We start from the raw sequence: 12,012 nt of genomic DNA on the forward strand, positions 1-12,012 counted from the left end.
CGTAAGCGGTTTTCTCGGGAACCGCAGAACGTCACACCTACCACTTGAGAAAAGACGGAGTTACTGTCCGCGGCAACTGTTGGTGGCTATACCTGCTGTGATGTAGCTAGACACCATAGGTTTAACTATTTCCCTGCCATTGCAGCCTGAGCTATAATTACGATACTAGAGCTGTATTTACACTGTTCCTGATTGGATTATATGGCTATGTATTCACTGTCAAAACATAAATAAATGGATTGTTAAAAACTCTGGTGCTGGTCGACTACACTGCGTCTACAGATTGAGGACTCGTTCACATCTAGGGCATTTTCGGACTGTTTTCAAGCACAGGCAATTTTCAAAATCGCCCACAAAACGCTTGTGCAATGATTCTCTATGAGAAGGTTCATATAAGTGCATTTTGTCAGCTTTGCGCTCCACAATGCAGTGCCTGTATCATTTTGGGGGTGATTTTGCTCTAATGGAAGGTATAGGAAGAGCGCTAAATGCTCACAAAATTGCTTTTGCGTACGCATTTGTGTTTTTAAGAATAAATACATTGTATGCTCTGCACAAAATCGTAGCGCGCAGTGGAACCGCAGGAGGCCACTTCATTTTTAGATGCGAACAAAGCCCGAGTCTGTTGGTGTCAGACCGACAGGACCATTGCACGGAGGAGCTTTCAAAGGTGTGCTGTCTCTTTACATACTAATAAGTTTCTTGGCCAAGGCAACCGCTTGGGCCATCACTGCTGAGATGTAACATGCAGGCAGTGGTCCTGTTGCTTCGCCGAAGAGATCTGGAGTGCCGGAACATCTCTGCCAAGTGCAGGCTCAGCGCATTGTTCTCCTCCACAACTTCCCTCACCTACCACCTGCTTGAAGCTGTTACATCATGCACAACCTCATCATCCTTCCTTGCCGCCCCACCCTTCATCCCTGTTCCATAGCAACAGAACACTAGCCTATAGGCCAACAACATATCTATTTAAGTACTCTGCCTCAAACTATCGCCAAGGGATAGAGTTCCGATCATTGCAGGTAATAATTTGTGTGCACACACCTTTAGAAAGGCTTGTCTTTGAGAATATTTGATGAAATGCAAACCTATATAAAGTCCATAAATGAAATGTAAATGGGCTTGGGGAGTAATGAGGGAATGAACCGTGTATGTTTGTTTTCATTTAAAGTAAGAATTCACAATTGTTATGTACTTTCACACGTCTGTGTTTATTCAACATAGAAATGTACTAAAAAAATCAATTTTATTGTAGGACAGATGGCAATTCTAATATATCTTGATTTAGATAGTAGTAGGAGCTCAAAAACTGTAGATAATGATAATCAGTGATGAGAAGAAATAACCATGTCAGCTTTTGTCTTCTTCCTCCTTGTCTTCATCATCATCTTGCTCTCCTTGCAGTTTTTGCCGAGCAAATTCTTCAATCACCACATCCTCCACACTGAAGATAAAGTGACAGGAAAGGGCTTTTTAGTTGAGCTCTGAAATATTGATCTAGCAAATATGAAACACATTTGTAACATATGATGCACTAAACATCCGTAACGCTGCAACAACCAGCGTGTAAATTGCCACTCATTTCCGCATGTTACTGAAACCTGCCGATTTGAGCTTTCTATACCAAAGGAAAAAAAAAACAAAGACTTCTAGAAAGTTTCACACAATAAACACTTTGTGCGAGTGGATAAGGGGTCCTAGGAGACTCCCATATGTATTAGCTGGAGCAGGGTTGCTTATCTGATCACTCCAATCTTGGTGCAATCAGCTTGCACCATGAAGTCTCAGTTCTATCACCTGACACCCACTGGGTTTGCCCAGAGAGCTTCCGTACTCACCAGTAGTGGGCATGGTACAGAGAGAGGCTATGCAGCTCCCCTTTACATGGCACTGCTTATTACAGATATAGCAAGCTAGTATACAGTATTTTTGTCTAACTGGAATTCAGTAAGCCCCCTTATTTTCTGTAGTGGCAGTCATAGAGTGTGAAAAGGTGTGCACTAGTGGGGGAGACGATTGGTATTTACAGTATTTACTGTTGCTCTGGCAGCACCTTTTCTAGCATCTACTCTATGTGCTAACAGACTGTATATACAGTGGGTTGCAAAAGTATTCGGCCCCCTTGAAGTTTTCCACATTTTGTCACATTACTGCCACAAACATGCATCAATTTTATTGGAATTCCACATGAAAGACTAATACAAAGTGGTGTACACGTGAGAAGTGGATCGAAAATCATGCATCATTCCAAACATTTTTTACAAATAAATAACTGCAAAGTGGGGTGTGCGTAATTATTCGGCCCCCTGAGTCAATACTTTGTAGAACCACCTTTTGCTGCAATTACAGCTGCCAGTCTTTTAGGGTATGTCACTACCAGCTTTGCACATCTAGAGACTGAATTCCTTGCCCATTCTTCTTTGCAAAACAGCTCCAGCTCAGTCAGATTAGATGGACAGCATTTGTGAACAGCAGTTTTCAGATCTTGCCACAGATTATCGATTGGATTTATTTCTGGACTTTGACTGGGCCATTCTAACACATAGATATGTTTTGTTTTAAACCATTCCATTGTTGCCCTGGCTTTATGTTTAGGGTCGTTGTCCTGCTGGAAGGTGAACCTCCGCCCCAGTCTCAAGTCTTTTGCAGTCTCCAAGAGGTTTTCTTCCAAGTTTGCCCCGTATTTGGCTCCATCCATCGTCCCATCAACTCTGACCAGCTTCCCTGTCCCTGCTGAAGAGATGCACCCCCCGAGCATGATGCTGCCACCACCATATTTGACAGTGGGGTGTGTGGTGTGTTCAGAGTGATGTGCAGTGTTCGTTTTCTGCCACACATAGCATTTTGCATTTTGTCCAAAAAGTTCCATTTTGGTCTCATCTGACCAGAGCACCTTCTTCCACATGGTTGCTGTGTCCCCCACATGGCTTGTGGCAAACTGCAAACGGGACTTCTTAAGCTTTCTGTTAACAATGCCTTTCTTCTTGTCACTCTTCCATAAAAGCCAACTTTGTACAGTGCATGACTAATAGTTGTCCAATGGACAGAGTCTCCCACCTGAGCTGTAGATCTCTGCAGCTCGTCCAGAGTCACCATGGGCCTCTTGACTGCATTTCTGATCAGCGCTCTCCTTGTTCGGCCTGTGAGTTTAGGTGGACGGCCTTGTCTTGGTAGGTTTACAGTTGTGCCATACTCCTATTTCTGAATGATCGCTTGAACAGTGCTCCTTGGGATGTTCAAGGCTTTAGAAATCTTTCTGTAGCCTAAGCCTGCTTTAAATTTCTCAATAACTTGATCCCTGACCTGTCTTGGACCTGTCTTGTGTGTTCTTTGGACTTCATGGTGTTGTTGCTCCCAATATTCTCTTAGACAACCTCTGAGGCCCTCACAGAGCAGCTGTATTTGTACTGACATTAGATTGCACACAGGTGCACTCTATTTAGTCATTAGCAGTCATCAGGCAATGTCTATAGGTAACTGACTGCACTCAGATCAAAGGGGGCCGAATAATTATGCATACACCACTTTGCAGTTATTTATTTGTAAAAAAATGTTTGGAATCATGTATGATTTTCGTTCCACTTCTCACGTTTACACCACTTTGTGTTGGTCTTTCATGTGGAATTCCAATAAAATTGATTCATGTTTGTGGCAGTAATGTGACAAAATGTGGAAAACTTCAAGGGGGCCGAATACTCTTGCAACCCACTGTATGTAGCTGATATATGGGTTGGGGAAACCCAATGCTTACACAGTTTCCCACCAGTCATTACTAGCTTCTGTAACTAGAGGATGGGGCTGGTATAGCTCCAGGGGAGTGGGCTGTGCTTTTATCAATTATTATGTTAGCTGATAAAATAATGTTTATTTTACATAAAAGCATGAACGTCTTCTGTGGGCAGGTCTTAAAATCGTTATTAAATAAGCCATAGGAGACAGGTAGAAAGCATTAATTAATTCCATGTGAATTCCATATAAAATCAACCTGAGATAATTTATGTTTTATCTCTAGTTGTTCTTTAATTTATGCATGTAATTGAGTGCTAATTAATACAAAACATTTCTCATGCTCGTTTATTTTTAGTAATGATGATATAAAGAGATAGAAACAAAACCCTTAACGCACCGGGTACACACCATGCAATTTCTCTTCAAATAGATCATTTCCCACAGGTCCGATCTGATTTCCAATAATTTTTCTGATCAATTTTGTATAGAAGTAATCGGAAAATGGATCAGAAAAACCTCAGACCTCACTGAAATGATCTATTCTATTTGACCCATCTATCTGATGGGAAATTACATGGTGTGTACCATAAGTTCAAGCTCAAGGGGGTTTTATGCCTATTGTGTGGATCATATAAATTGCAATACAATATTTGTATGTATTGCACATACATTATAAACCAGGCAACCATCAACCAGATTAATCTTAATTGTAATAGATTAGTTACATTTGATGTTTTTAACAAATCCAATGTGTCATCTCTAAAAATAAATATCATGGTGTATGTTGTACCTTTATTGAGTGGTGTGCCATCTCTATACTTATATTGGATACTAGAGGCAAGAGAAGTGTACCCATAAGGGAAATGGCAGCAGTGTACCCTGATGCCTTGTATTGTTTAGATCCACTGAAGGCAAGTTTGATACCTTTGACAATTACAATCATTGTATCATGCTTTATAAGGTATTTAAATTAATGTTTACTTGTGCTTTAATACAAAACAAATAAAGAAAGAACCAAGCATCACTTGTGTATAAATACCTATTGTGGTTCAGGGGATAGGAAAATGCACTAGAAAAAAAGAAATCAGCAGGAAAAAAGGACTATCCCTTGGATTCTAAACCAGATAGGGTCAGTAAAGGTGCCTCAATAATGAAATAAATTGTTTATTCTATTTATAGGATGCATCCTCAATAATAAAACACAATAAATACAATTAAACTATTCAGAGGTGTTGATATCTCAGACATATGACAAGTTAATCAATAATACATAATTTACTTTTTGGCACATTTTGCCCATTTTTTTTGCACATTTCCTTATGGCACTTGAACGTTTGTCAATCCCTGTGGTAACAAGGAGAGTCCTTTTTTCTTGTTGTATTAACGTGTGCTTAAATGCCTAAGTTTTTTTGTAACAGCTAAACCTTTTCTGATTTTCCTGAATATTTTTTGATGTTGTAATGTACAATATAATGATGAAGAAAAGACACGAAAGCCTCCACATTTTGCTTTCACTTACCTTGCTGTAACTTTAGGTTTTAATGTTCCAGGAAAAAAAAGAAAAGAGCAATTATTATTTTGTTCACCTGTAATTTGTACATGTTGATATAGATCCCTTCCGTTTACTGGAGTGCATTTATAGAGGTCAGTAGTATGGATCTGGTTCACAAGAATTTAGTAGTAAAAACTAACCACCCCTGCATAGGATTTCTTAAAGGTCAGTGAATGAGCAGCTGCGCTATTGCAGCTGAGTGCATGCTTCTATATCGTAAATGGCAGCTTGGATCCCTTTAAAAAATAAAATTTAATCTGTCTCTTAACTGTAGCGTGTGCAATAACTCATTCAAGATTGCACAAGTCAGGGAAAGGCAATCAATATGGAGGGGGAAATGTTTAAGAGACCACTCCCATACATAAATTATGTGATTTCTGCTGAGATCACAAATTGCTTTTAATTAGCTAAAATACTCATTTAATGTTGTTTAAATAAGACTTATCATTTTCTAAAACTCTAAATTTGTTATTCTTGGTTAAGTACCGGTACATCAAGCCCGAGTACCCCCTGGAACCATCAGAAGTACGCCTGGGGTACGCGTACCACATGTTCAGAACCTAGGCTCTAGAGCCTAGGTTTTCAACATGCAGTACGCATACCCCAGGCGGTTCTTCTGATGTTTCCAGGGGGTACTCGGGCTTGATGTACTTAACCAAGAATAACAAATTTAGAGTTTTACAAAATTAGAAATCTTATTTAAACAACACAGAATTAGTGTTTTAGCTTATTGAAAGCAAAATTAAAGCTTAGAAATTGTTTAGATCCAATTACCATGTACTACGATTAAATATATTTTTGTCAAGGGGTACTTGTGATAATGTTTACTATGCTAGAGGGTACTTGGTGAGTATTGGGTTTTAGAAGGGGTACATACCAATAAAATGTTGAGAAACACTGCTCTAGGGTACATTTGTTTTAAATACTGCAGTATGCGGTAAAGATTACACATTTCTTTCGACTCACCTTCAGCTGGTTTGGGATGCATTAGAATAAGTGGTAGTTCCACTGAAACATCACTAAGAAAGCAAAAGTATATATTAAAATAAAATTGCTTAAAGGGACTCCGAGCAGTGCAGAAACTATGGAAAGATGCATATCATTTTAAAGCTCTCTTTCTCCTCTTTCCAATGATATATAAATCACCGCCCTACGCCTTTTAGTTTTCGCTATTTTTGCGATTGAAATTGCCGCGGCCACGATTTCAATCGCGAAAATAAAGAAAACTAAAAGGCGTAAGGCAACGATTTAGGTGTCGCCAGAAAGAGGAGAAAGAGAGCTTTAAAATGATATCCATCTTTCCATAGTTACATTGTATTACACAGGCCGACTTTTTCTGCTGAATGGAGCTGCTGACACTGGAGAAAGTGTCGTCCTGTGTAATACAATATAACTATGGCTTGATGGATATCATTTTAAAGCTCTCTTTCTCCTCTTTCTGGCGACACCTTAATCGTCGCTCTACGCCTTTTAGTTTTCTTTATTTTCGCGATTGAAATCGTGGCCGCGGCAATTTCAATCGCGAAAATAGCGAAAACTAAAAGGCGTAGGGCGGTGATTTATATATCAATGGAAAGAGGAGAAAGAGCGCTTTAAAATGAGATGCATCTTTCCATAGTTTCTGCACTGCTCGGAGTCCCTTTAATATAACAGTTGTTTATGTCAACATGGTTTGGCTTGTGATACCTAATAAGAAAGGGCATTCAGATAGTTCATACCCTGATCCCCTTGCCTGTAAGATACAACTTGAATTGAAGGGGGGGGGGGGGTGCAATAAAACAGGTATTTATCACTGAAAGATATGTCATCTTAAGACATCCTTGCTGATATGATGCAGACACAGAATAGTGGGGTCACAGCATGTTCCACCATATCAAAAGGCACAAGGATTTTTATTGTGCTTTTGTTGGTTGCCGCTACTTGATGCATCAGGAGCTGACTTCAAACTAAATAGTTTCCACAGAGGTCTTTTTCTGAAAGCCTAAAGCCAGGGATTCTCCACAAAAATGTAATTTCTCCTCAACTGAAGAGTCTGAAGTACAGTACAGAGTACCTGTCTAAAACTATTTCCAAACCATGGAACATCCTCGCTCTCGCTGGATGAAGTGAGGAAAATCCTTGACTATGATCAAACATCAGATCAATTCCATATGGGGCTTCCCTTTTAAGCTTGTGCTAATGCACAATGGAAGATCTATCAAAGTCTCAGCTGCATCAGGCAAACCTGTGCTTGCTTGCTCGCTCATCCTTAGTCGCTAATAATAATAGTTTGAAAGCAGTTAAGGCGTCTGGGCCCATATGCAATTCAGTTTTTCTCCTGAGTTTTCTACTAGGTGATATTTTCACAATTTGTTAATAAAATGCCTTTTAAGCCACTAGCAAGCAAGAAAATACTCATTTTCACTTACTTTGTGGTACTTTTTCAATTTCAAAGGGCTGAAAAATAATTTTACAGAGAAAATGAAAAATTATATCTTAGGACATAACTCAGGAGAAAAAGTGAATTGCATATGGGCCTTGGATTGGAAAGGTTGACAGCATCATATACACGTACAAACTACAGACCCATGAGCTTAATTAACTCAGACCTAAAAATACTTGTTGAGATTGTAGCCTAGCCCTAGACTACATGGCATGCCACCTAAATTGGTGCATTTTAATTGAGCATAGTTTATCCCCGGGCATCTAACAACAGATATTTGACATATACTTAAGGTGGTCATACAAGGTAAGAGTGTCATACAATTTGGCTAACGAATCCCTCCCTCATCTGTACTGATCACAGAGGGATCATAAGGTGTCGTTCCCCCCCCCCCCCCTCCTTTCATTGCACACAGATTTCCAATAGACTTCACCAGGAAATCTATTGAAAATCCAATGAACTGCAGTATTGCACTGTTCAATACAGTGCAATTCTATGGGCTGTCTGTATACCACCACACTCCCCGCCACATCTGAATTAATAAAATGTACTGTCAGGTTGTAATTTTGATCAATCTATGCTGTGAATCGATCAAAAATTATGATAGCTTCAGCTCATTGCTTCACAGATATCTGGCAGATTTGATCACAGTGATTGAATCTGATGTAAAAATGAATGCATGCATGACCTGCTTTAATCTTACATAACTTATGATTGGAGGGGGGGGGGGGGGGGGCAGACACTTACACTGCTTCTAAATCTGCTTCTAACTCTAGATGTAGAGCAAGCATCTGGTGAAGTGCCTAATTCTCCAGAGCTGTGGGTTTAGAGAAGAATTTTTAACAAAGAGAAAGTTGTATTCATCAATAGGGGTTAATATAAAAGCCCTCCAATATATAATGTTTTTTAGGCGGGAAATTTAGAAAAAGAACCTTAACTCACAGAAGCATTGCCCTCAGAACTTACCTCTTCAAGAAGATCAGTGTATCCTACTGATTGTGCATCCTGCCCACAGTATAACATGAACTTGAATTACTACTCCAGTGTATGATCTGGCATTATGTGTCTTACTACTTATTACCTGTATTATGTTGTCTGTCAACCTATTATCCTTGTAACCTTATTTATTATACAGTGCTGCGTAATATGTTGTCACTATATAAATTGGATAAATTATAATTGTGGTCTATGGAGGGGATTACTCTACCCCTATACATTGCTACAGAGGCTCAAATTTAAGATCACTTGGCAACACCAATGTGTCAGCTTTACGGTCAATAATGCAGCTCACAATTGCCCCGCACAATTTTTTTTTCAATTATTTTTCTTTTACGTTACTAAAGAAACCCAGAGACTCTTAGCTTTGTCTGCTATTTCATTTGTTTGATGGGACACTACAACCAGAACAATGGTCAGCAGTCTCCTGTATACAGCTGCCTCCTTGGCAGCCCCCATCCTGGAAATCAGAAGTTTTATGCAGAAAAGGACTTCACAAATAAGCAAACCTCTGACTGGCTGCATCTTTTGTGACTTTATCATAGGTGTTTGAGGCTTTTTTTCCCCAAATCTACTTTGGTCCCATTATCTTAATATGTGCCACTTAGGCTTATTCTGGTGTATGGCCAGAGTTGTGTTTGCCCATAGCTTACCTCGATGTAAGGTCTCCCAAGATGCTTGGAAACAAAAGACAAAGTGAAGTTATAAATTCTAAAAATACAATGCATAAAAATATCACAAAAAATGCAATGCAGGGCGGTGAGATGAGATGAGTAGTTGGAGGTCTGAATACTTTTACTCCAAGACTGGAGTACACCTGGGAACATAAACAATCAAGCAAACCTGTTCTGCATTTATTAAAAAGTATCTGCCATTAGAATCATAGCATACCATAGTTAAGATGGTTAAATTACTGATAAATTGCTTCTACAATGGTAACATCATCTACACTCTTACAGTGACAAATTTCTTCATAATTTCAGGTTGTTCTGATTTATTACAAAACATTATCGCTCCAGTTGCAAACACATGCCTACAATTACACTATGACAGTTTCATTTAACCTTTTAGCAATGTTTTCTGTAGTCTGATATTTTGAAAAAGTAATTTATCCATTGTATGAAATATAAACAAATGTTTGTTTAGGTCTTTGCTCACTTACCCGCCTCTGGATGCCATTAAATTAACTCTGACTTTGTAAGACACCAGCATTCCCAGCACCTCCTTATCCATCCCTGGACGCAGGCTATAGGAAAATAAGCGATAGACCGTGAAAACATTATTCTAAACCCCAGGAAGCCAGAGACACTTAGAGCAATTTCTAGTGAATTTACTAGGTGCTTTTACATAAAAATGTCAAATCAGAAAAGCAACATTAATTCAGCTATTTATATAGTAAAGCGAAGGAAGGACAATAAAGGTCATACTTACACTGTGGATGATGCCAGGTTGGTGTCACCATGCTTTAATTTGCCGTCCAGTGCCAGGCCACGCTTCTCTTTGTTGTTGGCCAAGAGTGGTGTCACCGCATATGACCGAGAAAATGATGAATTTCCTGCCACAGTATCACTAGGGAGAGGTGACATAAGCATTAGTATTTATAATTATTTGCAGCAATTACAGGAACTTCGGTTGCATTTACTATAAAAGTTATCTATAACTAATATTAAAAAAGGTATGTGGTTACTACATACCAACTGAAAGACTTGACATGACAGTTGTATTTTTATGTAGTTGTGTTACTGACTTCTGCACAAGTGCTTTACCCCAATGTGCAATCTATTTTAGAATTCCTACAATCATGGATTTGATAGCATTTCATTAACCTGTTTGTGCCTATAAATTGCATTGTATGGGCCCCTGAGAAGTTCCTACAGAAGCCTGTTACTCATGAACAGTTTCTCAGTATTGCCACATCCCATCAATTATACCTTTCCTTTTGCCATAGGGTAATATTTAGAAGTAGAAACTCAAGAGTTTATATTTTTTTCCCAAGCTGTAAACCAAGAGGCTTAAAGGACACCTGAAGTGAGAGGGATATGCAAGTTTCCATATGTGTTTCTTTTAAACGATACCAGTTGCCTGTCAGCCCTGCTGATCTTTCATGCATCAGTAGTGTCTGAATCACACACCTGAAATAAGCATGTGGCAAATCCAGTCAGACTTCAGTCAGAAACATCGATCTGAAAGCTTGTTCAGAGTCTATGGATAAAAGTATTAGAGGCAGGAAATGCAACCATAAGATCCAAAAAGGCCTATATTCAGTAAATAATATCTAGGCAGAGTATGGTTCTTGTTTATCAGCCATCAGCATCATATGGGCCAAAACTGAATGTTAGTTTTGTCCAAACTTCTTCATTAGATTGTAAGCCTATGGCAGGGTCCTCCCTTCCCTAGTGTATCCTACATGATTGTGTGCTCCTTTCCTATGTCAGACTCATTCTTGTATTACTGGGCCTACCTAACCAGCCCTATATCACATGATCATGTATCTTGCTTTGTATAACTTTGTCCTATGTTGTATAACCTTGTTACGTTTGTCATCCGTTGTATCATTGTATGTATTTATTGTCCAGCGTTGCGTAATATGTTGGCACTTTATAAATACAATAAATAATAATAATAATAATTAACACACATTGCAAGTCCTGAAAGGTTATTTTAAAGAGAAGATGAGAAATTATCTCCTAGGAGAAAACTCTGGAGAAAAAGTCAATTGCATTGTGTTGTACACTCACTTCATCTCCTCACAACAAACAATTTTAGTGTACTTGTCCAATGAGTACAGCACCACATCTGTAATCTGTTCCACTGTGAAAACACAGAAAATCTTAGTAAGTTTCATTGTAATTTCAATCAATAAATTACTGTTAACAATGACTTAGACTATATAGTATAAGGCATCTTTTTCAAAACAGTCCTATTAAAGCTAAACCTAAATCTAAACTCATCATTGAACAAGGCAAATCCTCAAAACAATCCTACTATTACAGTAAATCAAAGGTGGTGCATTTCTAATTGAACTCCTCAAATTAAAATCACACACACACACACACACACACACACACACACACACACACACACACACACACACACACACACACACACACACACACACACAGTTACACACACACACACACACACACACACACACACGCAATATGTAGCTTCTATTATAACGCAAAGATGGTAATGTAGTCTGTTATCTGTTGCCCTCTCTACTATGGGTGCCACATGGTTACAATGAAATGTGACTCCACTATAAAGTTGGTCAACCACAGTGCTCAAAAAACTCTGAGCCACTTCAGCTGTG

General features: G+C 38.9%; 1 protein-coding gene across 2 annotated transcripts in view; it reads right to left on the reverse strand.

Moving 5' to 3' along the window:
- Positions 1–1,184: 1,184 nt before the first annotated feature.
- Positions 1,185–12,012, reverse strand: part of ARR3 (arrestin 3) — a 91,058-nt gene continuing 80,230 nt past the window's right edge. Inside the window, exons 11-16 of one of the 2 annotated variants that reach the window (XM_068247643.1) lie at positions 11,438–11,510; positions 10,131–10,268; positions 9,862–9,945; positions 9,353–9,376; positions 6,232–6,300; positions 1,185–1,444 (exon numbers count right to left, since the gene is read on the reverse strand). In XM_068247643.1, coding sequence (XP_068103744.1) covers positions 1,351–1,444; positions 6,232–6,300; positions 9,353–9,376; positions 9,862–9,945; positions 10,131–10,268; positions 11,438–11,510 — 482 coding nt within the window. In that variant the 3' untranslated portion in view covers positions 1,185–1,350. Of the gene's footprint in view, positions 1,445–6,098; positions 6,301–9,352; positions 9,377–9,861; positions 9,946–10,130; positions 10,269–11,437; positions 11,511–12,012 lie in introns of those variants that run through there. The other variant, XM_068247642.1, reaches the window with a different exon arrangement.

This window comes from Hyperolius riggenbachi, chromosome 8 (genome assembly GCF_040937935.1).
Source record: "Hyperolius riggenbachi isolate aHypRig1 chromosome 8, aHypRig1.pri, whole genome shotgun sequence".
Classification (NCBI taxonomy): domain Eukaryota; kingdom Metazoa; phylum Chordata; class Amphibia; order Anura; family Hyperoliidae; genus Hyperolius; species Hyperolius riggenbachi.